Source organism: Heteronotia binoei, unplaced genomic scaffold (assembly GCF_032191835.1).
Source record: "Heteronotia binoei isolate CCM8104 ecotype False Entrance Well unplaced genomic scaffold, APGP_CSIRO_Hbin_v1 ptg000323l, whole genome shotgun sequence".
Taxonomy (NCBI): Eukaryota; Metazoa; Chordata; class Lepidosauria; order Squamata; family Gekkonidae; genus Heteronotia; species Heteronotia binoei.
In genome coordinates, this window is record NW_026800017.1 from 1,348,593 (window position 1) to 1,375,636 (window position 27,044).

At 42.0% G+C, this 27,044-nt stretch overlaps 1 protein-coding gene across 1 annotated transcript in view; it reads left to right on the forward strand.

Annotated features, from left to right (window-relative positions):
• The first annotated feature begins 1,215 nt into the window (after window positions 1-1,215).
• LOC132590599 (gamma-aminobutyric acid receptor subunit rho-2-like) overlaps window positions 1,216-27,044 on the forward strand; it is a 55,110-nt gene continuing 29,281 nt past the window's right edge. The window contains exons 1-2 of the mRNA XM_060263554.1: window positions 1,216-1,566; window positions 16,908-17,014. Of these exons, the coding sequence (XP_060119537.1) occupies window positions 1,454-1,566; window positions 16,908-17,014 (220 nt within the window). The 5' untranslated portion in view covers window positions 1,216-1,453. The remainder of the gene's footprint in view (window positions 1,567-16,907; window positions 17,015-27,044) is intronic.

Consider the following 27,044-nt stretch of genomic DNA (forward strand, 5'->3'; position numbering starts at 1 on the left):
TGTATTGACTATATACAAAGAATTATGCAACAATAAAGTAGACCAAGATAGGTAGCTGTGTTCGTCTGTAGCATTAGAAAGGAGCAAGAGTCCAGTAGCACCATACTTAACAAAATATGTGACAGGTATAAGTTTTCATGAGTCACTGCTCACTTCTTCGGATACAGCTAGAATGGGAGTCCATCTGTCCTATATATTGGAAGGTGGAGTGATTTCAGACAGCAAAAGACATTATCAAGTGAATGTCAGTAGTAGGCGTAATTGGATTTAGGTGAGATATGCGGATGGGTAGTAGGCATGGAGAAATCAGCACTCAATGATTTCTCCATGCCTATCTCCCCTCTGCATATCTTATCTAAATCCAACCATGTCTAATGTAATTTGCCTGCTAATGAAGAAGTGAGCAGTGACTCACAAAAGCTTCTAACTTGCCACATATTTTGTTAGTCTTTTAAGGTGCTAGTGGGCTCTTGCTCTTTTCTACTGCAACTGTAAAGTATTACTGAATTTTGATGTGGCTGTGTTAAAAATTAGATATATTGATAATTTTTAGGATTCAAAGCCAGCAATGAGTGTTTTTAAAGCTAAACAACTTTAAACCCTTTTGTTTTTGCAACAGTTAGTCATTTGCAATTAACGATCCAAATTAAAGGAAGTACCACTAAGGAGGTGGGGTTTTTTTTTTAACTTGTGAGAGATTTGTTTTTAAATAGCATGCACATTTTAATATGAAGTCTTCTATTACACACCTGAAACCTAAACTATGATGGCTTCAGAAATTCTACCATTATGCTACTGCAACCGTGTATGCAGGATGTGTTGAATAAAAACATATGTACCAGTGCAGTGAATACTATGTTTGACCAGGACTGGGGACAACTGGGTTCAAATCACTATTTGTCATAAAACAAGGCCAAGCTAGATAACATGCTAGAGTTATATGATCGAAGCTCCCACAGTTTTAAAATTCAGTTATCAGCATATGGGATCCCAATCAGGATTGTGACTCAAGTGTGCTATTTTTCTGATCTATACAATGATTCATGTAATAGCACACCACCTATCCAGACTCTTAACATGCAGTCTGGCAGAAGGACTGTACAGTTCTGAGATTAGTGGTTCAAGCAGAAACCTGGCAGATGGAATTGAAATCTTTTTATCTGTAGCTGTTGGGGGGGAGACCCACTCTAGGACCCTGAGGAAATGTTGCCGGACAGGACTAACTTCTTTGGGAGTAATGGCCAATCGCTGAGCAGTGATGAGAGAAAGAGCTTTGAGTGGGAAGCCCTGGAAAGCTGGTTTAAAATATTAAATCAGAAAAGCAGTGTTTTCTAACAATGAACACTCTAGCAAATGCAAGGCCCTGGAGGCACAGACGATTCAATGTTTAAACCAGGGTGTACTTGCAGGAGGTTACTGGAGAGAAGGAAGGTGGACCAGCAGTTCCCACAGAATGCCTTATACTGTAAAGCTCCTTTTGTTGATTTTTTGCTTGGTCCTTCTTGGGGAGAGCAGAAAGCACAGGAGGAAGAGATGGACAGGACAGATAGAGATGCAGAAGACAAGGTAAAGAAGGAACTGTAACGAAGTCAAATGATCTCTGTCTCTCTGTGTGTTTTCATTATATATTGTCACTGGAAAAATGATGTGTGGAGATCTAGGAGTGCTCTGTACTTAAGCATTGTTAGGCATTGTATTTGTTAGTGTGTGAAAGAGGCAGGGTGGAAGTTTCCCTGAGTTAATCCTAAACTACTTCCTTTATTCTTTGAGAGCTGTTGTAATGGATCACGTTTGTAAGCATTGTCAGAGATAAATGGAGCATTGAATAGATTCTCTGACAAAAATGTTGAGGACAAAAGCATTATCCCCTGTGCAGTTACTCTGAAATGCTGCCAGTGAAGTTGTGGTCCTGGTCTGCATCACAAAGACTGAAAGAGTGCAAAAGGAATCAAACCTAGAGTCCTAAAATATATTTCTAAATACCTTTCTTGTTGTACAGTAAAAGTGAGCTGCCCAAACATATACATGCCTATTTGCATAGAAACACTATTTAGTTCACTGGAAATTATTTCTAAAAATATTGTCAAGGATAGATTTTTTTTTATATATTCATGTTTACCTATTAGATAGGCATTCATTGATATGGATGGACAAACATCGGCTTTGCCGGATTCTCCAGTTGTAATTTTTTTTTGGGGGGGGGAGGTTGCAGGTTGGAGACTTTCCCTTCATTTTTGGACTATCAGGGAAGGAAAGCATGTACTAAAGAGCTAAATAGTAAAGTTGATGAGATTTAGCGTCACAGAGACATACTGAATGGTTAATGTTAGAAAAGATAATCTCTCAAAACTGCCAAGCGAGTTTAAGTGCATTATCTCTTTGTTATGTCATTTAGTGGACAGTGGCATCTTATGACTATTTGCCTTGTAAACAATGAGTTAGCCCATCTCATTAAATGGAAACCCTGTGGCCATCATCCGTTCATTTGCTGTGTGTTCTTCAGCATGAACCTCTGAACTCACAGCATTCATGGAAGAGGTGCTAATGTACTACACAAGCTGGTGCAAAACAAACATTCCGGGCAAATCCATAATAGAGCAGGGCTGATGCCTAACTAACTGTTTAACAGGAAAAGATACTTAGCTTTACAAATAACACTGTTCTCAGGTTTTGCACATGGGATTATTGCTGCCATTGTTTTACTAAGTTCAACACAGTGAATGTTGTGATTTATTTGGCCAAGATTGTTAGTCAGGGTTTATTTTGTAGGAAAACCCTCCAGTAGGAACTCATTTACATATTAGGCCACACCCCTAACATCACCATTGTAATGTTAGTGAACATTTACAGTCTCTAGATTAGCAAAAGACCTCACTTTGCCAGCCTCAGGACATCTGTGAATCAAACTTTCTACTGTTTAACAGCTTGATCCTATACAGAGTTACTCCAGGTCCTAGTTCATTGATTACAATGGATTTAGACTGCAGTAATTATTTATAGGATTGCACTGTAAATCAATGAGAACTTTGCTGTTGATTAAAAAGAATACTTGTAAACTTGTTAATGGTTTATAAGCTAAAATAATACAAAAACAAATAATTTTAGGATGCAATTTACTGATTGTGTGCAGGGCCCATTCTTTTTGAAGAAACCCCAACTACTGAAATCAATGATGGTTTCAATGAAGCAGCGCTTAGTGGATTTCACTCTTTTGATTGAAACCCTACCTCTTTATCTGAATGTATGTGTAATTAAACACTGGAGGGCAACCCCTAGTACTCTCCAATGTAAAGCTCATAACGACTGATTCCTGCATATCATTTTCCCCTTCACGGAAAAATACCATAGTAAAATACTGATGGAAATGAAAATTTCCCCCCAGATTCCTGCTTGTTCCTGTCTGATCTACAAAAACCCAAGTACCAATTGCATCCAAATGTAACATTTTTCATGGTTTGCTCCCTGATGAAGAAGCACTGCACTAGCATTGTGTCACAGTTGCATTAATAATAATTTTAAAATTGCTTTGACTCCTTTGGCAATCCTTTCCCAATTCTTTCCAGGAAAAACAGCAGAACAAAGAAGTAATTGCTTCTTCTTTCACTTTCACTATACAGGCCCGTATATATGGTTCGCATGGTTGCATGTTCACTAAACTATAACACATAATATAGAAATGTATGCTAGTTCACAGTGAACGTCTCTATGCTGCCATATACTTGGGTGAATGATTGCATGAAGAAATGAAACAACACAGTATATGGAGAAGCTAAGCGCAGTTGGTTTGAATGAACAGGATGTGATACATTTGAATAAGAGTCATTTTGAAACAATGAGAGTTAGTTATATATGGCTACATTGCTCAAGTAGCATGCAGTCAAACAACAGTGCGTTCATAACAAGCTAGCTGCCCGTTTACCAGAAGCAATGTCCATTTGTATTGCCTTTCTCAGCTAAGTCGCTGCCCTGATTCCCCCCCCCCCCCCCAGTTTGTTGCCTGTTGTAGAAAAAAATAAGGACATATGTGTTTTCTTGCTAGAACTGTAATTTTTTTTGTATTTGAGAACTGAAGTGCCTGAATGGGGATAATGAGCATAACTTGTCAGTTTTGGACATAAACATTAGAGCACCGTGTGGTGCATAGGCTGCCATGCCAAGCACCGTTGTTGCTGAAACACATTTTGAACTATTGCACATTATAATGATATAATAATTATTTCCCAACTGTGATTTATTTCAAAGAACACTGTCTTTTCTTCCAGGATGGTAGAGGTCACAGTCAATGAATACAGAATAGAATACACACAAAATTAATATTTTATCAAGGGAAGGTACTAAGGCAACAGTTGCAGGGAATTTAGAATCAATCTAAATCTAATGTATTTTAAGTAATGCTAGAATTTTGGCTGTCACTGCTACTCTTCAATATTTGTGCTAGATGCCGTACAGAATGCACAAATGAAGTAGCTTGGCTTCTCCATCCCAGCTGTAAAGCATGTAAACTTCTTTTACATGCTTTACAGCTGGGATGGAGAAGCCAAGCTTGAATCTTGCCTCTCCTCCAGCAGTGTCAGGGCATTGCATAATATCTTCCTCCCGCCTTCATTTTATCTCCACAGCGACCCTGTGAAGTGAGTAAGGCTGCCCTGACCTGGCTACCCTAGGCAAGCCTGATCTCGTCAGATCTTAGAAACTAAGCAGGGTCGACCCTGGCAAGTATTTGGATGGGGGAGACCTCCTTGGAATACCACAAGTCAGGAGGCAGGGGCAGGCTTTATTCAGCCACCTCCCTGACTATCCTCCATGGCCTCAGTAGGGGTCAGTCATCAGAGGTCACCATGACTTCCTAGTGCACGCACATACTTTGTTCCCTCTTGGTCTGATTGAATTACTTTGGAATTTTTTTTCTCATTAAGACAGTAGATAAAGGACTGAAAAAATGATAAATAACTAGCAACGTGTTCACACTTGAACACAGATCTTTTAATGAGGCTCAGAAAACGAGAGTGTCTAGGCAGTAACAGCTCACTCTCTCTTACACGCATCTCTCACATACGAAAATCACATAGGCATGGTAAAGTGCTGGATGACTGAAATGACATAACAAATAATTGTTCCTTCTTGGCCATCAGTCAATTCAGAAACCCAATACAAGCACTTGCAGAACTGCTCTGTTTTTTCCCACCCATGCTCACCAACACTAAGAAAAGGTTTGAAAAGTGCTCTTAAGTAGTCAATGCGGCCTATTATGCCAGCATGCCTCAGGAGGAAAGCTGTACAGCACAAGAGCCAGCAGCACTCTTATGCCTATAGCATACATTGCTCAAGACTTAAAAAGATGGAACATTCTTCCCACCTCCTTCCAGAAACCCCCATTTGCAACATAACTATGATGGTGAGCTACTTTCACGCATGTGTCTCAAAAATTCAAAAGCTCACAAGCAAATACAATGTGCTGGGGAAATATGCTTGGGGAAATTCTCTTCTGAAAAGGCTTTTTGTGACACCCTGTTTTAGCAGCAAAATAAAAGGGAAAGATGTCTGGTAGATTACTGAAGACATTTTCTTCATAAAATAGGGATGCTAGCCTTCACTCCTAGAACAAATAACAAAATTCTCAACAAGATGGGACATGGTGGTCATGGGAGATTTCAATTACTCAGATATTCATTGGAAATCAACTCTTCTAAAAATGAAAGAGCAAATAAATTCCTGACTTGTCTTACTGACAACTTCATTTTCCAGAAAGTGGAGATGGAAACAAGGGAATCTGCTATCTTGGGGAAGAACTAGTTGACAAAGTGAAAGTAGTGAGCACCCTGGATAGTAGTGATCATGTAATTTTGGAATTTAAAGTCTTGGGGAAGGGGAAAGCTTATGTAGTCAGATATATAGGTTGGGCTTTAGGAAAGCAAATTTTGACAAACTTAAAAATTTATGCTGGATAGAATCCTAAGGCCAGAAATAATTAAGGAGAGGGAAGTTCAAGAGGGATGGGAATTTCTTAAAAGCAAACTATTGAAGGCACAATCACAAACAATTCCTATGAGATGGAAAACTGGGAGTGCCTAAAGAAACCAAGGTGGTTCCATAAACAACTCTCTAAAGAATTGAGAACTTATTATTTTCTAAGATTGCTGTTATTAATTGCCTTGACCTGGATAGGCCAAGCTAGCCTGATCTCATCAGGTATTGGAAGCTAAGAAGGGTCAGCCCTGGTTTTATACCCCATTTTCCTTTACCCTAAGAAATCTCAAAGCGGCTTACAATCACATTCCCTTCCCCTCTGCACAACAGGCACCTTGTTAGGTAGGTTGGGGCTGAAAGGGTTATGAGAGAATTGTGATTGGCCCAAGGTCACCCAACAGATTTTACATGGAGAAGTGGGGAATCAAACCTGGCTGTCCAGATTAGAGTTTACTGCAGCAGCAGCCCAAAATCTCTCCATTCTGTCCTATGGGCCTGGGTTGGTGGGTGGGTTGCCCCACCAGCCTGTGCCCAGGGTGCAAAAGCCCTGCCACCCACACCTCATGGAGACTCCGAGAGGCACACAGGGGCGAGGGAGCACATGATCCAATTCTTCACCCCTGGACCATTGGCACCCTAGGCAATGGCCCAATTTTAAGGTTGCCAATCCCCAGGTGGGGGCAGGGGATCCCCCAGTTTGGAGGCCCTCCCCCCGCTTCTGGGTCATCAGAAAGTGGGGGGAGGGGAGGGAAATGTCTTCTAGGAACTCTATTATTCCCTATGGAGATTTATTCCCATAGAAAATCATGGAGAACTGATCCGTGGGTATCTGGGGCTCGGGGGGGGGGTTGTTTTTTGCGGTAGAGGCACCAAATTTTCAGTATAGCATCTAGTGCCTCTCCCCAAAATACCCCCCAAGTTTCAAAAAGATTAGACCAGGGGGTCCAATTCTATGAGCCCCAAAAGAAGGTGCCCCTATCTTTCATTATTTCCTATGGAAGGAAGGCATTGAAAAGGTGTGCCGTCCCTTTCAATGTGATGGCCAGAACTCCCTTTGAAGTTCAATTATGCTTGTCACAGCCTTGATCTTGGCTCCACCCCTAATGTCTCCTGGCTCCACCCCCACAGTCCCCAGATATTTCTTGAATTGGACTTGGCAACCCTACCCAATTTGGCTAGTGGGTGGTCCAGTCCTCCATATGAGCCACTTCCCCATCATTTTATCTTCACAACAACCTTCACAGTAGGTTAAGCTAAGATATTGTGGAACTTGTCCACTTTTCTTCTCTGAAAGATACGTCATCTACAGAATATTAGGTTTGTCCATTCCTTGCTCAAGGAAATCAGCTGTGCCTTTAACTCTTGTGTGGTGTGTTTTGATCTCAATGGAAATTATTAGGTGCTACAATTGCTTACATATGTTGGAATATATTGCATTAAAATTCAGTATATACTGATGCTAAAATATTTTGAATATACAAATACACACACACAAATGATAACAGTCAATAAAAAACATTAAAGATTAAGATAATTCCACAGATGTAGCTTTCCCAATGTCCACATCGCTATGCCAGAGGAAGCCAAATTTCTATTATCCTGCAGTGTAGCTATTGATATGAATTAATTTACAAGTTAGATATAGCCTATGTTACTCAATAAAGCACAAATATGCAGCATATCTATACTATAAACTTTGAGTATGGTTTGAGTATAATTTTCTGTCTTCTAAAGACTCTGTGAACTACTGGTCAGGAAGTACATGAAGGGATTTCTTAACATTTCCAGCACCCTAATCAAACTACAATTCCCAAATAATTTATTTGGGGAGGAGGCTGTGGATCCATGGTCGAGTATCTGCAGAAGGTCCCAGGTTCCACAGCATCTTCAGCTAAAAGGATCGGGTGGTAGATAATGTGAAAAACCTTTACCTGAAACCCTGGAGAACTGCTGTCAGCCTGAGTAGACACTACAGGCCTTGATGGACCAATAATCTGATTCAGTATAAGGCAGTTCATGGATACATTCAATCTATCTTCCCAAACATCCATGGATATCCTTATAGAAAATTCTACAGGTAACAAGGATAAAATGTGTTGCTTGCTCACTCCCATTCTCTGAAAGATTTGCTCACGCAGGAAGATCCTTTCTGACATCACTTTACTCCTCCCCCAACTTCTGCTCACTGTATTGTTGGCCTGCTGCCCAAGAACAGTCAAGATGGACCAAATGCTAATAGTGCCAAAGCTCATCTCAGCTCCATGGAAAGGAGATTCCACAATGGGAAGACAAAGGAGGAGGCAATTTGGAGAGTTAGGCATGGACTTGTAAGCAGCACTGGAAATACCCAGATGGCAGTGTCTGATTAATTGAAGCTCTGTTTTTAATCTATCAAGCTGTTACATCTATTAATGCCTTCATAAAGCCCCCTTCTTTTCCCTTTGAATGTTTATAAGATGAAAAGGGCTGTGCTATTTTATATTGCATAAGAAAAACACTTCTTATTGTGAAGTGAAGTAGTACGTACAAGGTTTTCTCTGAAGTCTAGTGGACGGCATGCTGATATTAGGAAGCAATTGCTCCAAGAGATATTTGTAACTAGCCTTTTTAACATTTAGAAACCACACCTGCATATATTTTATAGTGTGTTACAATAATATAGCTCCCAAACATTACATTTTTTTACAATTTCAGTATATATTAGTAAACATGGTAAATCTGGTACAGAATTTAGTATGCAAACCAACAACTGGTCCACATAGTGAGAAACTATCTGTTTGCAAATGGAGGGTATGCTATTGACCTTTCATGAGTATGCCTGGCTTAGGACCATAGGAATGGAAGGAACTTGATGCTGGAACATTCAGATTCATTTGCAGCTTCCTATTCCATTACCTCAGACAATTGGCCTTTGAGAAGTATCTGGTAGATCTGATGGTAAAATAATTGGGAGGGGGAGGTATTAAAAAAAGGTATCAAATTGCTGACTCTTCCTCCAGGATCTTCCCTTTCCTCTTCCCTTTCCTGTCCATTTTCAGCCATGTTCATGGTCTTTCCACCTTTCACATGACTGTACTTGCTCCCTTCCTGCCAGGGCTTTTTTTTTTAAGCTGGAATGCACATGAATGCCGTTCCGGCTGGCTTGGCCAGTGCTCCGGCTTAAAAATAGCCCTGGAAGGCTCCCTTCCCCAGCCTCTCTGCTCTGAGCAGGCGCGAAGTGCCAGCAAGGGAGGGAAGAAGGAAGTGAAAGAGGTGACAGCGGCTGGGTGAGCAGCAAGGATGCATAGGAAGGGTTGCCACTTGGGGAACTGGCACCAGGTGCTGGGAGCCATTAGGGAGGCAGCAGCCGTCAGGAGTCGCTGCCCGCAAATGAGATCCTCCTCCTGTCCTCCTGCTGCGACACCAGTCAGTGCCACAGCTCTGGCCTTGCTGCCACTACCTCTTGTAGCCAGGCTTGCAGGGCTGAACCACACTGTGACGGTAGCTTCCTGGAGGCCGGCTCACCACTGGAGGTGCCTGGCTCTCCCACTGCTGCCTCTCCCCTCCCCAGCTTCCTGTTGGGGCTGCACACTACTGGCACTAGAGGCTGGGCAGGGCTGGGCCATGCTGCGCTGAGCTGGACTACCTGGCTGGCACTGTGCACCATGGAGGAGTGCACTGGCGGGATGGACCTGGAACGGTGCTAGGAGGTGAGCCAGGGGGACATGAGCAGGCAGGGGGTCTTGGTGGGAATGGGGGAGGCTGGGCCAGGTGGCCAAGGTTGAGCCACAACCTGTTCGCCCTGGAGTGCTATGTGATCAGCTATGTGATCTTGAAGAGAGCTTGGGGCTGCTGTGCTGTCTTTCAATTAATTAGGGTAATATATTTTACAATTGGTAGCCCCTGAGTGAAGCTGTGTGCACCCCAACCGCTGATCGCAGCAGCAGAACATGGGTGTAAATAAGCTATTTTCAATTAGATCTGGCTGCTGTGTGAGAGGCACACACCCTTTGTCCATATGTGGCTTTCTAGCAAACCATTTGTGGGCTGGAAGTCTGTAAGGCTTTGGAGGATGGTAGACTCAGTTGGAGAGATGTGTGGAAAGGACCTGAGAACACATTCCCTTGTTTTTTTACCCAGACCACTATTTCAAACTACCTTTGCCTAGTTAACTGTTAAGACTACTGTTTCAAACTACCTTTGCCTAGTTAAGTGCCAGAGCTATGAAGAGGGAAATGAAGGAGAAACACATGGGTGCCCCTCATGAACTTTGAAACATTTTTTGAGAATTTAGTTTCCACAAAGAGGTTCCGGAACGCCATTCTACCACATTCCCCCAGGAAAAAAAAGCCCTGTGGATTGGTAACATCAAGTTGTGAGCCTCCAGACTCTTCTAATGATTATGGGAAGAGAATTTGAAGCTTGTCAGCTATAGACCAGGACATGTCATTTGTGAAAGGATACCACAAAAATGATCTCCCTATAAAGACTCACAACACAATGGTCTTGCTCTGTAAGTTCAGTTGCCATGAATAGGCCATTTTGGTCTGTTTCCATAGCAAATATATAAAATCTTGTGGCCCTTTCTCTCCTACCTCTTCTTTATTCCCATTAGGAATGTTTTAATTGCTCTTTTATGTTGGAATTTTGCAGACAGCATCACAGTTGCTTACAGTTTTCCGTTCCTAAAGTCTGCTTGTATCTTCCTTCACCCTCCAAGTTACTAATGTGCATATAAAAATGGATAAAATCTCCCAAAAAGGAACAATGTGATGTACAGTATCTTCTTTTTGTGTGGTGCTTTACCAATTAGCAGGACCACTGCACATCAGTAAAGTCCACAGAAAAAGAATTTTCCTACAGATATACATATGATCACACCAATTATTTACTTTTTAAAACAGTGTTTTTTCAGTGCACATTTGCAGATTGAAACACAGATGGTGGAGAAAATGCACATGAGCTGCAGCAAACCATACATGCTCCCAGTGTTTTTTTTTTTAAAGAAAAAACCCAGCAGGAGATCATTTGCATATTAGGCCACACCACCTGGCCTGGGAGCATCTGGCTGCCACATGGCGGGTCGGTCCAGCTTAGGGTTGCCAATCCCCAGGTGAGGGCAGGGGATCCCCTAGTTTGGAGGCCCTTCCCCTGCTTCAGGGTCATCAGAAAGCAGGTGGAGGGGAGGGAAATGTCTGCTGGGAACACTATTATTCCCTATGGAGACTTATCCCCATAGGAAATAATGGAGAATTGATCAGCGGCTATCTGGGGCTCTGGGGGGGCTGTTTTTTGAGGTAGAGACACCAAATGTTCAGTATAACATTCAGTGCCTCTTCCCAAAATACCTTCCAAATTTCAAAAACATTGGACTAGTGGGTCCAATTCTATGAGCCCCCAAAGAAGGTGCCCCTATCCATAATTTTGTATTGAAGGAAGGCATTTAAAAAGGTGTATGGTCCCTTTAAATGTGATGGCCAGAACTCCCTTTGGAGTTCAATTATACTTGTCACATCCTTGCTCCTGGCTCCACCCCCAGTGTCCCCAGATATTTCTTGAATTGGCCTTGACAACCTTAGTCCAGCGGGAGCCCTGCCAAGTCCAGGTGGAGCTCCATTCCTGTGGGTTCCGGCAGAAACCCCCCGCCCCTGCATGCTCCAGTTCTCAAATTAATTTTACGAATTCTCCTAGTAAAACCAGGATTGGGAAGAAGTAGAATACAATGGAAAGCAAAATTCTGGAACTAAGGAATAGATTGGTATAAATCTACTAATTCCTAATTTTCTGCTAGTACTCACTTTTGCACTCCTCCTTCCCTCACCCAATTCCTGGCAATCAGACCATTAAGCAAGGATCCTCCCCAATAGTTAAGTAATATACCATTACCACATTACCTAAATTTAGGATTCATGCCCACACAGAAATCAGCTTCTGTTTCATTTCCTACCTTTGGACTAGTTATCCAGTGGTTTCAGTTGGTATACTTTGAATTGCTTGCCACACAGCACAGCTATGCTGTGGTTGAACCTTCCTCAGAACAGACACCCTTTTTGCCTGGAAATGTCTGCCCTTTCATCTTATTTGGAATTATTCCCACAACTCCAGTCATCCTCTATCCCTTTTATCCACTTAAGGGTGCACATCTGGCCACCACCATTGCCCCTCATCTCTTTCAAATCCCTGGAAAGAAAATGTTTTTGTTTGAGTCAATGCTATTTGCTGGGGACAGAACACATCCTCAAAATGTTCTTTTAGCTGGCTCCACATTACCTAAATTTGAGCAGCAGCAAATCTGGCATATGATACATAATCTTGCGTTGTCCTCCTTTTGCATTTACTTGCTGCTGTGTGCTTGCACTGTTAGGTCATTGACTCTCTGGCTGGGCCTTCAAGGTCAATAAATATACATCTCTGGCTTTGTATTTCTGGCTTCTTGCATCCCTACTGAACAACAAGTTGCTTACCATTTGAACATGTGAAGTAACTTGCTCTTTGGTGGTTATTTAGGTATTTGGGTACTTGTTTAATCTGGGTGGCCTGGATAGTCTGGGCTTGCCTGATTTTGGCAGATCTCAGAAGCTGAGCAGGGTCAGCCCTGACTAGTATTGGGATGGAAGGCCTCCAAGGAATGCCAGGATTGTGATGCAGAGCCGAGCAATGGCAAATATGGTTCCCAGCCTTCCACTGGGGGTGGGTTTTTCCCCAATTTTGGGGCCTCCAACCTGCTGCCATGGAATTGGCTGGTAGGAAGAGCCCCACCCCCAAAGAGCACTGATGCGCCATGACATGCCTGGTACAATAACATCACCCAAAAGTGTGTCACGTTCTCAGGGTCAGGCAGGCAGGAGTCCAAAGCCAGTCCAAGGTCAAAGTCCAGGAAGTCAAGCAGGAGCCAGGTCACCAATGCAGAATCACAAACCGGAATCAGAAGTCAATGTCCAAAAGCCAAAAGGTCAGGGTGCCAAGGAAATCAAGCAGGTCAGGATCAGGAATAAGCGTGGATGCAAGCCAGAGAATAGACTCCTTGCTTTCACAAGGTTACCAGGTCCTGGGTGGGAGCTATATGGGAGTCTCGATCAGCCTCCTCCCTGGGTGGCAGTGACTCTGCTAGAACTCAGGGCTGAGAGATCTGAAGCATTGGCATGCTTCATGTCTTCGCTCTTAAAGTTCTTTCCAGAGCCTGCTTAGAACTCTTGAGATGGGAGGAGGAGAGCTTGGAGGAGATTGATCGTCAACAGCTGACACTGGTTCCTGGAGAGTGATTGATGGGCCAGCTGCTGTTTGTTCAGCTGAGGAACTGGCTGGCAACTCTTCCAGGTCTGTTAACCCTTCCAGCTCCTCCTCGTCAGGGCTCATGACAAAGTGATATTATCACACTGGGCACATCACGGGGGATGCCCTAGCATTTAGAAAAAACTCCATAATAATCATAGAGATTCCCCCGAGTGCTAGAACATCCCCCCACAATGTACCCATTGTGACAACGCCACTTCCAGGTGATGTCATTGTGCTGGGCACATTGTAGCATGCCAGTGCTGTTTGGGAGATCCCCTGGTTTGGAAACACTCCCCTCACTGCAGAATTAGCAGAAAGTGGGGGGTGGGGTGGAAATGTCTTCTGGGTACTCCATTATACCCTATGGAAACTGGTTTCCAGAGGGTATAATGGGCAATCAATCTGTGGGTATCTAGGACTCGGTGAGGCTGCTTTTTAAGGCAGAGGCACCAAATATTCAGGATAGCAAATGGTGCCTCTCTGAAACCCCTCCCCTCAGATTTCAAAAAGAGTGGACCAGGAGGTCCAATTCGATGAGCCCCAAAAGTAGGTGCCCTATCCTCCATTACTGCCAATGAAGGGAAGGCATTTAAAATGAGTGCGGCCCCTTTAAATGTGATGGCCAGAATTCCCTTTGGAGCTCAACTGTGCTTGTCACAACCTTGCTCCTGGCACAACTCCCAAAGTCTCCTGGCTCCACCCACAAAGTCCCCAGATATTTCCTGAGTCAGACTTGGCAACCCTAAAGCCACCATAATGTTTGTGCATGAATCACTGGCCAGAGTGCCCTCCTATTTGGAATTAAATGAGTTTTGAGCAAGAACTGAGGCAGAGTGCAAGACCTTTTTGAGGCTGGATAGTTCTGCTGTACCTCTGCATGGAGACTGATTGAATAATCCAATCACACTTGAGATGACCCACCCCAGTGGGGGCTGATTAGAAAGATACAAGGCCAGATAATGAATCAGAGAAAGATGCAACATCTGGCTTCTTTTGCAAGTGGGCACTTAGGCCTCACAAGCAGGGCCTTTTTTGTAGCAGGAATTCCTTTGCATATTAGGCCACATACCCCCGATGTAGCCAATCCTCCAGCAGTTTACAGGGCTCTTAGTACAGGATCTACTGTAAGCGCCAGGAGGATTGGCTGCATCAGGGGTGTATGGCCTAATATGCAAAGGAGTTCCTGCTACCAAAAAAAAAAAAAAAGCCCTGCTCACAAGCAACTTTTACTTAATGAATCTACTTCTCATGACATACCAACAAGTCTCTCATATACTTTAGCATGCCTGGCACAGTTTGAGAACTGTTGTATTGAACTGAAGTTACAACTTGTGCTCCTCTCACTTATTATAGTGTGTGTGGGGGGGTGGGAATCAGAGGTTTTCAGCATCCTGTTCCTATTTTCAACTCAGTTGGGTGACATTTTTCTGCATCGCTCTTCTCAGCTGTTCTAATTCCATCATTAAAGTTTTCTGTCAGCCAATATTTCCCTGAAAAAGTGATTTTGATTCTCTTCTACATTCTCTAGCCCATGACTGGAGCAATGGTATTTACAACTTTGTAGATCTCCCTGCCAGGGCAAAAGGCTCAGGGATCTTAATTTATTCTAATCTTCTAGCAGTGATTATAAAACTAGGGTGTTTTTTTCCTTAGCTAACATCTCATGACTTCTTATTGAACTGTAATTATATTCCCATTGTGTAATATACATTATGGTAACTCTTAAATGAAGAAGTTGCCCTGTCATCTCTCTGCATTAATTTCCATTTTGGAGGATTCATTTTCTCATCTACTCCACAAGGCAATCAGTTGTAAATATATTAATTGGAAAGGAATTCTGTTCCCATGGAAACATATTCAGAGCAATCAGATTCAAATCTGTTGTGGACTGGGAACATCCAGGGCTTTTTTAAAAAAACAGGAACGCACAGGAATGCAGTTCCAGCTGGCTTAGTGCCATAGGGTGTGGCCTAACATATAAATACGTAAGTTCCTGCTGGGCTTTTTCTACAAAAAAGCCCCGTGAGAAACAATGATAATGTCAGGGTGTGGCCCAATATGCAAATGAGTTCCTGCTGGGTTTTTCTTTAAAAAAGCCCTGCACAAAGCAATGATGTCAAGGGGTGTGGCCTAATATGCAAATGAGTTGCTGCTGGGCTTTTTAAAAAAAAAAAACAAAAAAAGCCCTGCCATCATTTGCAACCAGAAAATGAGTATACATTTCTATTGCTATATAAGACAGGACAATGTGCATATACAAAGTTTCATTAGCACTGTAATTTAGGACAGAATCAGGCCCAATGTGTTCATGTTTTGAAGAGGGTTCCAAGTAAATACATACTGTTCCAGTGTACAAGAGAAGGAAGTAGTTTTAAAAAGTATATAAAAAGGCAAACTATTGTAATTACATGAAAATGTGTAATATTTTAGTAATGTGCAGATCTGTGGTACTTCATAATTTCATATCAAGTGTACATCTTTCTGCTAAATTAGAATCCAGTCATAATAATTTGTCTTCACCCTGTGGTCTTCTTGGGTCAGTCCTTGAAGATGAGATACCTTGCTGTTAGATGAGGTTGGGCTATGAGAAATACAATACAGAGCTTTAGTCCTCTGCACTGGCTTCCTATTTTCCCCAAGGCACCATTCAAAGTCTTAATATTGAGAAATTCACAATAAAGGACTTTCCAAAACCTCTATCCTAGTGGACATTCACTTTTTATTTTGCCTCTCTAGTCCCTTTTTGCTCGACAGAATAGTACAATGAAACTATGGCAACACAGCAGAACATGGTACTAACAATTTTAGTTCAGTATAATACCTTGGATCGGATGGCAAAGCCTGGAAGTAACCAGACTCACTAGAATACCAGATAGGATCACCAGCCAAGATGTACCTTTAGATCTCAGGCTCTTTCAGAAGCTTGCAATTGCTTTTGTTTTGGAAGGGGTGTGGTAAAAGGGATTGTAAAGAGTTAACTAGAACCTGAGTATGGGATAGCAGAAAACTCCACCCCCTAGACCTCCCTCTCCATAAATTGGTTGAAATACAGCAGATTGTTACATTCAGCAACTCCAGTAAGTAAAGCTATCTATACCATTGCCCCAGGGAGATCACAAAAGTGTGAGCGTGCAAACTGTTTATTTAAGCTGCTTTGTGAATGTGTGTGTGAGAGAGAGTTCACTTTCATTTTAGTGGAAGTGCAGCTGCTGTAGAACCATCTGAATGTAAAAAAGAGGAGGAGGAAAAGGAGACTATTCAGGGGAACTGCACTGCTGTATTTTTATTTATTTTTAGGGAATGGGAAAGTCTCCTGGCTCCTGACTCCACCCCCAAAGTCCCCAGATATTTCCTGAGTTGGACCTGGCAACCCTACAAACAATTCAAGAGCCAGTACAGGTGATGCTTTTCACACAATGAGTTGTATTTTAACACATAATCCCTGCTTTTTCAAGGGATTTCTTCAGTTCCCAGTTTCGTACAAAGCTATCAAGCTGGGATGTGCAAATTTGGCTTCTTATTCTACTTAAAGGTGATTATGCAGAAATATATTTCAGAGTCTTTACCTTTTAAAATATTTAACCACTACAGAAATAAAGCAAATTTCCCACAGTTTTTAATGATAGTTTCTAAAATGATGTTTGAGCTCTATAAATTTCAATTGGTGCTATTATTTTCCATTTTAGTCACATTTATAAAAAGAATCACGACATAACAAAAATTCGGAAAGGAAAAACTGAACATCTTCTGAGGGTAGATGACCATGATTTCACCATGAGACCTGCCTTTGGAGGTAAGAAATTGTACAAGTTCCTTTTTGGCTAAATTGTTCATAAACCTAATGCCATTCCCAACACTCCTACATATTATTATAAAATTACTTTGTATTGGACAAGCCAAAGCTGATGAAAATAGGAGTTGAGTAACTTCCTGATTTTCCAGGAGTGCATAGAAATATTACTCCCACTCTCAGTATGTTGCTAAATTCTATTGCAGCACATATCTGTCTGTCTGCCTATTTCTCTCTGTCTATTTCAAAAAATGGGGTGGGGGAGAATAAGAAGGGGGGATCACAATTCAGTAACTAATTTTAAAAAAGAAAAAGGGAAAGGGAGTTTGTGTAAACAAAAATATCAGAACAGTGGTAAAAAATCTGCACATAAGTTTCTATAAAAGCTTTCCAGATATCTAAAAACCAGTCCATATGCAGTTGACATCTATATGTCAGGTTTTTAATTCATTGATTTACAGGAGGTGGGCATTTGTCTCTCAGATGTTGTAATACCAGTCTCTTGGCTGTAGTAATAAGGGCATGGAGGATCCATTTTTGTTGATCATCAGTTAGCCTCTGCGAGACAGGCAGATACTTTAAAAGTATATAATCATTCTTAAAATTCAACTAACATTCTAATACAGAATTTATATGAGTACTAACTTTCTCCTAGAAAAACGTAATGACTGGGCATGCCTGAAGCATATGTTTAAGGGACGCATCCTGTGAGTTACAAAACCAACAATTAGAAACTTTACTCAATCCTTTATGAAAGTCACTGTGGTAGTCAATATATCCTAAACATAGGTAATTTTTTAGCTGAATGTGTCACAACTTAAGGTCCATAAATTTAGCAGATTTAAACTTTAAGACTATATCCCATGACTTTGGCAAAACAGGGCAAGCTAAGCTTCTTATTCCATTCATTCCTGAGATTCTGTATAACATAATTTTTTTGGCATTTTTGTTTGTGTGTGTGCATGCACATTTGCACCTGGAAGTCATGTCAATTTCTGGTGACTGACCCCTACTGGGGGCCTGGAGGATATTCAGAGAGGTGTCTGAATAGAGCCTGCTTCTGTCCTCAGTATTTCAGGGAAGTCTCTCATCCCAGTACTAACCAGAGTTGATCCTGCTTAGCTTTCAAGGATTTGCTGATATCAGGTTTGCTTGGGCTATCCAGGTCAGGGATGCCTAATATATTAATCAACATCAAATATTTATAAACTAATATTGTAGGTATTATTTTCTGCATTGATACAATTAGAGTTTCCTGAAGGAGACTCTGGGACACATAATGCAACAAGGTCATAGTTAGATACCAACAAATGTTGTAGCTTATTGCTACATTTCAGCTAAGAAAATGACAAAAAATTCATCATCATAGTCTATCAGCTAGTCCAACATATTGGCAAACATGGTTTGCCAATGTTCATGGGCCAATGCCCATAATGTTAATTTAGCATGTGAAAATGGATCAAGTTGGTATGATGTTATGTACCATACTTCTCTAGCTGCAGAAACTGCAGTAGGGACAGAATTCACTCTAGCATAAGTAGACACTAATAGTGTCAAACATACGGCCCGCGGGATGAATCCGCCCCTCAGAGGGATCCAATCAGGCCCTCCAGCAACTGACCATTGTCTGCTTCCTTCTCCCTTGCTTGCTGTGTTCAGTCACCATTTTGCGTTTCTCCCCTGTGATCAGTCAGCCAGCAAAGCAGCCTCTCCTGGCTCTTTTCCTCTTCCCCCTCCCTTTTCCCAAAGGGTGGAGGCAAGAGGAGGAGCCTCAGCCAATGAGGGAGCTTGGCTCTATAGCTCTGCTGTATTAAGTTTGCCAGGCTCAATCAATCACAATGCAGAGCTACTGAGTCAAGCCTCTCTTCCTTAGTGGCTGAGGCTCCTCCCTCTCCTCATCCCCTGGGGAAAGAAGAAAAGAACTCCAGTTTCCTTTGCCTGGTCCCCACCATCAGGAGAAATACAAAACAAATGCTTTTAAGACTAGTGACGTTTCATTGAAGATATGAGCTTTTTGCCTTGCTACAGGGAGAAAGAGAGAGAGTTTGGTTGGGCTTGTTATGGGTACAGCTGGTTTCCCCTCTTCTTTTTCCTATATTCATGCCCTCTGGTCTTTCTCAATAGGAAAGAATGTGAACTATTTAGAAGAGCAATAACAACAAGCCCAGGTTAAGCTGAGAGTATGTGTACAGCCCAGGTTTACCCAGCAAATTTCCCTTGATTTTTTTTTCACATTTCCCTTTGATTGGTGATCTTGAACTTAGACTTCCCAGATAGCAGGCTGATACTGACCACTGTACCACTGTCTCTCTGTTCTTGCACTGCCACTTAGGAGTTATAGTTATTTTTCTGGGGAAGACTATAGTTTTGCAGATAAGCACATAGCCCCCAGTCTGTGCCATAGTGCCTTCACATGTTCTTGAAGCAACTTATGTACAAAAGATCACAGTGCCCAGCCGCTTCATGTTTTCCTCTGGGTCATGGTTCAAAGCATTGACCATGAGATCTCTGTAATGAATGTCAATAAATCAAAAGTAGGTTTGCAATTTATAGATGTACACACCTGAACAATACCTGAACAGCATATTCAAGATTTTTACAACATAGACATTGTCTGCAGTTTTTGATACAATAATTCATAGCAAGAGTGACATTTATCAGAGACTGTAAAACAAAATATTGCAAGTGTGCTAATGCTTTAAGCATGTTTTATTTTAAGCAAAAAAATATTCAATTGTGTTTGTGCCCTTTATAAAGTTTATATGTCCTCTATCTGGTATTACAGTTTATGACACACATGGCCCATCTTGACAAGGTCTCATTTATGTGAAATTCGGCCCTCGTAACAAATGAGTTCGACACTCCTGTACTAATGCATTCCACTTACAAAGGGGCACTAGATAAAAACCTCCAAAAGAGTTTAAGATGGATAGTCCAACTGTGAGAATTGATCCCAATAATTAGTACAATTTAACAAATATGCTTGATGATAGAAACCAAGATCAGGAAAACCAAATCCTCCAAAGCTGAATCCTTTTAAGAGAAATCTGGGGTGGTAAGAAACCCCGCATCAATTTCTGAAATTAACTATTAATTTTATAAATATTGACAAGGTATAAAAAATTGAATTGCATGTAAAATATAAATAGGCCCAAGTCACAGCTGTTGTCAGATCAGCTTTTTGCCATCTTTTTCTAGTCAGGTAACTGGTCCCCTACTTCTCCCCACCTATCCTGGCCACAGTGATCCATGCAATGGCCACCTCGAGGCTGGATTACTGTAATGCACTCTACGCTGGACTGCCCTTGAGGTTGACTCAGAAACTTCAGCTGGTCCAAAATGCAGCTGCATGTTTTCTGACAGGGACACCTGCCAGAGCATGTGTACAACCAGTGTTCCACCAGCTACATTGGCTCCCAGTTGAGTACCGTATCAAGCTCAAGGTTCTAGTATTAACCTTTAAACTCCTATGAAATCTGGGACTGACATATCTGCAGGACTGTCTCTTCCAATATGTCCCCTGGAGAGCCTTGCACTCAGGAGATCAACATCTGCTGGTGATCCCTAGCCCAAAAGACATCTGCTTTGCCTTGACAAGAGCCAGAGCTTTTTCAGCTCTGGCTCTGGCCTAGTGGAATAATCTCCTAAATGTGATCAGGGCCTTGTGGGATTTGTGGGCTCTGCAGGGCCTGTAAAACAGAGATGTTTCACCAGGCATTTGGCTGAGGCAGTGGATGTCCAATCATATTGGCCTCCCCCGCCTAATCCTGCATTACCTTATTCCATTTTGTTCCATAAAAGCCATTTATGGTGATGCATTAGCAGGATAGACACTGCAGGCTGAAATTCAAATTTTCATCTTGGAATGCTGTGATTTGTTGGTTATCACTGAGGAATTTTATTATTGAATTAAGTTTTATAAATTGACTGTTTTATCGAATGTTGTAACCACCCTGAACCCTGTATCTCAGGGGAGGGTGGAATATAAATCAAATCAAATAAATAATATTCATTTTGAGTGTATTCACTTTGCCCCATAAATTCAGGTTTAATGTTCCCCATCCATCCAAATCCAAACACATATTAGCAATTAGCTTGTTAAAATTTAGCATAATCATGTGCGTAGTATCTCTAGGAATCAATATTCCAAAATAAATAGTGATATCTTGTCTCCCAGTGGCATCAACATATTTTAAATGATATTTACTGCCCATCAGAAATGAGTTAGGAAGGAATTATTCTACTGTTTACTTACAACAGTAAATGGGGCCATGACTTTGCTATTCCCACCCCCCTGCAAATATAGGATGTTTACCCCTTATGTAGAATGCTGGGAGTGGCTCTAATTTTCACCCAGTGCTGTTGCGGGGGGGGGGGGAGGGAGGGTTGGGGGGGTTAATTCAAGATCAATACCAGCACCTTGAATTGAACCCAAAAGCAAATTGGAAGCTAGTGTAGAGGAAACAGGACTGGCGCAATGTGCCCTAACCCTACTACAAACCCCTCCAGCCAATGCTTTGGTATCAGCATTCTATGCCAACTGAAGCTTCCAGACAGTCTTCAAGGGCAACCCCATGTAGTGCACATTGAAACAATCTAATCTAGACGTTACCAGGGCATGCACCAAAGTGGCAAATATCTTTCCTTAGTTCAATGAAACTTAAGTAAAATATTGTTACTACTACTACTTCAGTAAAATGTTTTATGACCATGTGTTTATTTTCTTTAAAGTATATGCCTTGTACTCTTTCATTAGATTTCTCAGATTACACCTGCTTGTGTTTCTTCAGTTCCTTACACCCACAGTACTTGGTGCTAAAAAATGATGTCTGCCAAATATAGGATGTTTACCCTTTATGTAGGGTGCTAGAAAAATATGCATGATTATCACAGAAAAGTGCTTCTGGTGTGACAGGTAGATCTGATACAATTATTCTGATTATTTCTTTCTTTCAATTTCTATCCTGCCATCCCATAAGGCTCAGGACGGGTTACAACAATTTAAAACAGTTAAAACAAATTTAAAACACACATTATAACAGATGGTAGCAGCCACAAGCGTTTGCGTTTTGGTAGTACAACACCATTTCTATTACTGCCAAATGAAGAAGAAGAATTTATACCCACTTTACTCTCTCAAAGTGGCTTACAAGTGCCTTCGCTTCCTCTCACTACAACAGTCACCTTGTGAGGTAAGTGGGGCTGAGAGAATTCTGAGAGAACTGTGACTGGCCCAGAATCACCAAGCAGGTCTCTGTGGAGGAGTGGGGAATGAAACCTAATTCTCCAGATGAGAGTCTGTCACTCTTAACCACCATGCTAGGCTCTCATCCTGTGCTGAAATCAGTGGGTTTAGAAGGGAATAACTTTGCTTCAGATGGCAATAGAAGCAGCTATTGCTTCACAACTTTATGGAGATGTTGTTTTACGGAGTAAGGATGGATTCCTAAGGCAGCTGGCAGGCAGGATAAATACTCTAACCACAGGAATCCCCCCCCCCCATCTAGTCATTTTAATACCTTCAAATAAAACAAGATGATTTCTTTGTAGTATATTTTCACAGACTATTGACAAAACCTGCAGAATTAAAAATTCCAAAGGAGTAGCACCTTCAAAATCAGGTGCTGTAACTAAAATAAATGAACCCTGACAGAAGTCATTGAATTCAGATCCTCAGAGGAACTTTAGAAGCATCTTGTTTCAGGCATGATACTTGGAAGTACTCTTTATATAAATGCATGCACATATATGTCTGTGCAGCAGAGTATATCCCCTGAGTCTGTAGAGCTTTTTTGCTGAATATAGACACCGACCTTTCTAACTGGCAGAATGAAAGCATTTAGTGGCAGGTGCAGTATATGAGGGCTGAGCTTAATTTAACTCTAGGTGTACTCACAAAGAACTGGGAAATGAGCAGATTTTATGGCAATGGATCAGTGTTGTGTAATCAAATTTAGCTTTGTTGCCGTAAAGCCTCCATTTTGTTGGCTGTCTCATTTTTCTTTCACCTTGGAGATGTTAGATTAGCTTCTGGCTGGTAAAAAGATGAGATCATGAAGCAGCATTTCAGGCAATTAACACCTCAGAGGAATAGATTCAGATTGGTAGTCATGTTGTACTATTTCCCTCAATAAACATCTATGTGTCTAATAGTGAAGCTTAGCCTCCATCTATGTATGTAAATCTGCAGACTGGGGCCACACTGACACATATTTTCCTGCCCCTCAACAATATATATAAACAAACCTTTTTAAAAAAATGGCAGCATTAAATTTCCCCCAAACATGAATGGCTTTTTTTGTTTTGTTTTTTTGATATTTGCACAAGCACAGTGAATGCAGCCACCTCTGGGCTTCAGGTAGCCCAGCGCCCCTGCAGGCTGGAAAGATGTTGGTGCAGTGGGCAAACAGGCATTGTGCTGAGAAAAGAGGGGAAGCATGTGGGCAAATGCTTCACCAGCGATTGGGGAGAACAGGCTAGGACCCTGACAAGCATGGGATGAAGTGGGCAAGTAAGTGCTGCACCAACAATGGGGGCCCAGACAAGCAGAGCACCAATGAGGATGGGAGGGGATGTGAGATACAATAGGGGGAAGACAAGCAGAGAACTGATGATGAGGGTAAAGGTGAGTAGACAGCTGAGAGCTGACAATGGGGGGCAAGCAGGTGAGCAGAGGCCCAAAATAAAATAAAGGGTGGAAAGAAGATAAATATTTAGAGGGGAGAAGCAGAAAAGGTGAAAAAAGGAGTAGATGAAACAAAAAAAGGTGAGTGAGTGGGGACAGAGGCTGCCTAGGGGAAACAGAAAAGGGCAGGTACATAGGTGCATGGGTGGGAGAGAGAGGGAAATGCAAGAGGCTGCAAACAAGGATGGGGAGGAAAAGAAAGAACATGGAGAGAAGTGGGATAAGCAGACTCTTTCTGCACCCTCCTGAGGGCCCTCTCAAGTCCTTCAATTTGTATTTCTGATTTCACTGTATGTGGATTCCCAGTGCTTCCTTCAGAATTTATGAAGGATACACATGACTTTGTCAGCACATCCCTTTGGGTATTTATATGTATCATTGCCCAGATTGGGGTATTCTCTAAACTGAATGTAGACTCCAAACCAAAGCTCCTTTAGCTTAGGAACGAGAAGCAACAGAGGAAAATTAGTTTCCTTATACACTATTTGGGGCTTTGCATTAAATTGTTTCTGGGTCTGCCCCAGATATGCACTGGGAGTTTTTTTGTTTGGAGTTTTTAGCAGCTTTTGAAACTGAATTCTCAGGTTTGTAGAGGTCCAACCTAGATCAGAATCACAGTACATGAGAAAAGAGGGCTTAAACCTTCTCACCTGGGTCAAAAAACAGCATTGGAAGAAAGCTTAATTTCCCTCTTCTTGTGCTCTGCACCAATCTGAATTGGGCTCTCACATGTCTGAGAATTAAGATTAAAAACAAAAAACGCTGGGAGCTCTGGATATGGAACTCCCTGTACATTTCTGTTTTGACAGGACCCAAAACAAATAATGTGATTATCCCAGTGTGAATTGGGGCTCAGACTGGAAAGTGGGCCACATTCACAGTGACATATTGCTCCCACTGACTCATATGGTAATAGCTTAATGGCCATCAAGAAGTGATTCTATCTGTTCTGTTGTTTACATCACCATTATCTCTGCCCATATGCTTATGTATCGACATCTTTGTCCACTTAATACAACTTTCTCTTGCACACAACACAGGACCTTTTGCAGTTCTCAAATGATTTGTTCTTTATAACTACAAAATGATTATGTAATTGTACACATGTAAAATAATAATAATAATAATAAAAATAATAATAATTTGGCCCTTTCAGAGTTTTCCTAGTGCCAGTGACCTTGGTGAAACGAGCAGATGTTCAGGTATTATTTACTACAGATATTAATATTTAAAGCTTATGTAAATAGTTCATTTGGGCTCCCTTCCTCATACTCTCACTGGAAGCATTTCATCTAGGGCATCTCATATTTTTTGATAGAGAGTCCATGAATAAGCAGCTTTAGCTAGCTGATACTTAAAATAGCTGTATCTTTTCTATTGAAGAACAGCCTAATGCTTCCTATGATGTAGTTTACTTTCCATCCACCCCCACTTTGCCATACCTCGAGATCCCAGAGGACAGAATTTAATCAGCATACATAGACTGGAGGCATAAATGGTACAGTTTGGTTGCAAGACCATTCACTAGTTTTTGCAGTGGTAATTCCTGAATAGGTATCAATTAATCAATCTTTACTAAAAATGGTCATTGACCAGCACAGAATAAAACAGGTTCACATGCTCCAAATTTTTAAAACTATTAATAATTTTGTATTTAAAACATAATAAACCATTCTTAAACCTTCTTTATCTGCCAAATTCACTAAGCAGCTACAAGAAACTATTCACTAAGACCAGTAGATTTCATCAGTTAGCAGCATTCTAATATACACTGAATCTGGATGGCCTGGGTATCTAGTATCTGCTCAGGGCCGGCCCGCCCACTAGGCAAACTAGACTTTTGCCTAGGGCAGGGGAGGGGTGCTGAAATCAGCCCTCGCCCCCGCCTCACCCCCTAGGCAAATCCTTATTTGCCTCCCCCTCCCTCCCGCCCTCACAATTTTAATGCCCAGGAAACAAGCGGTGAAGCGCCGCGCTCCCAGGGCTCTTTAAAAGCCGCCCCCCCTACACATCAGCTGATTGGTGGGTAAAGTGGCATGGAGGCTGGCCTTCCGGCATGCTGAGGACAATCAGTGCTTGAGCAGCAGCAGTGGGAAGGATGAGCAAGCAGCTGAAAAAGCGGCCACACCACTGCCTCCGGAAGAAGCAGTGGTGTGTCCGCTCTTTCAGCAGCTCAGTCATCATTCCCACTGCTGCTGCCCCAGCGCTGATCATTCTGAGTGCGTTGGAAAGCCAGCATAGGAGCCACCAGCTTCCGTGCCACTTTACCCACCGATCAGCTGATTGGTGGGGGAGGGGGGCAACCTTTAAAGTGCTCTGGGAGTGCAGCACTTCACTGCCTGTTCCCTGGCATTAAATTTGTGAGGGGGGGAGGGGGAGCTGCAGAGGGGGGCGGGTAGCGAGGCTGCCTGGGGCGCCATGCGTCCTAGGACAGGTCCTGTATCTATTAGTTATAGGAGAGACAATACAAACTTCTCCACTGTTTCACCCTTCTAGAACCGCTGAGGAGAGAGCTTGATTTTTAGCAAGCATAAATGCTCTCCTGTGAGCTGGTATCTCCAGACAAGAGAGATAAGTGGCTGATGAAACAACGTATCTGGAGCTGTCTGTGGACAGAAAGCCAGTGAGCTCTCTACATCTGTCTGGTGCTAGTATCTAGCATCCTTTGCCTGTTCATACCCAAGCTCCAGGACAGAAAAAGGAGAAAAACCCAAACTCTTCAGCTTATTTTTGACTGTCTTTAGCCAAGTTGATCCATGGTTATCATTAAGTATCAGGGGAGTTAAACCCTTGGGCTTTAGAATGAACTTTATCCAAATATTAAATGAGGTAAGACACACCCTGGCCTCCACTTTTACCATGCCCATCTTAGATCTATCGGGGTTCTTGACAGAATTACTCAGGGCTTTTTTTGAGCAGGAATGCACAGGAACACAGTTCTGGCTGGCTTGAGTTCCTGCTGGGCTTTTTTGTGAAACAATGGTGATGTTAGGGGGTTTGGCCTAATATGCAATTGAATTCCTGCTGGTTTTTTCCTACAAAAAACCTACAATAGCCCTGCACCTATAAAAAAAAGCCCTTTGACACCTTCCTCCAGACATGTTCCAGCTTATCATCAACCTTAAACTGTGTTGCCCAACACTGAACACAGTGAAGTCTATGTAGAGCAGAGTAAGGTGATCTGGAAATTATGTTATGCAGCCCAGAACTGCTTTTGCCTTTTTAGCTCATAGATCATGTTTAGTTATGCTCGACAAAGACTCCTAGATCCTTTTTGTATATGCTACTACCAAGACAAATCACCCCTATTCTAGAATTATGATTTTCCCCACATAAACACAGAATTTT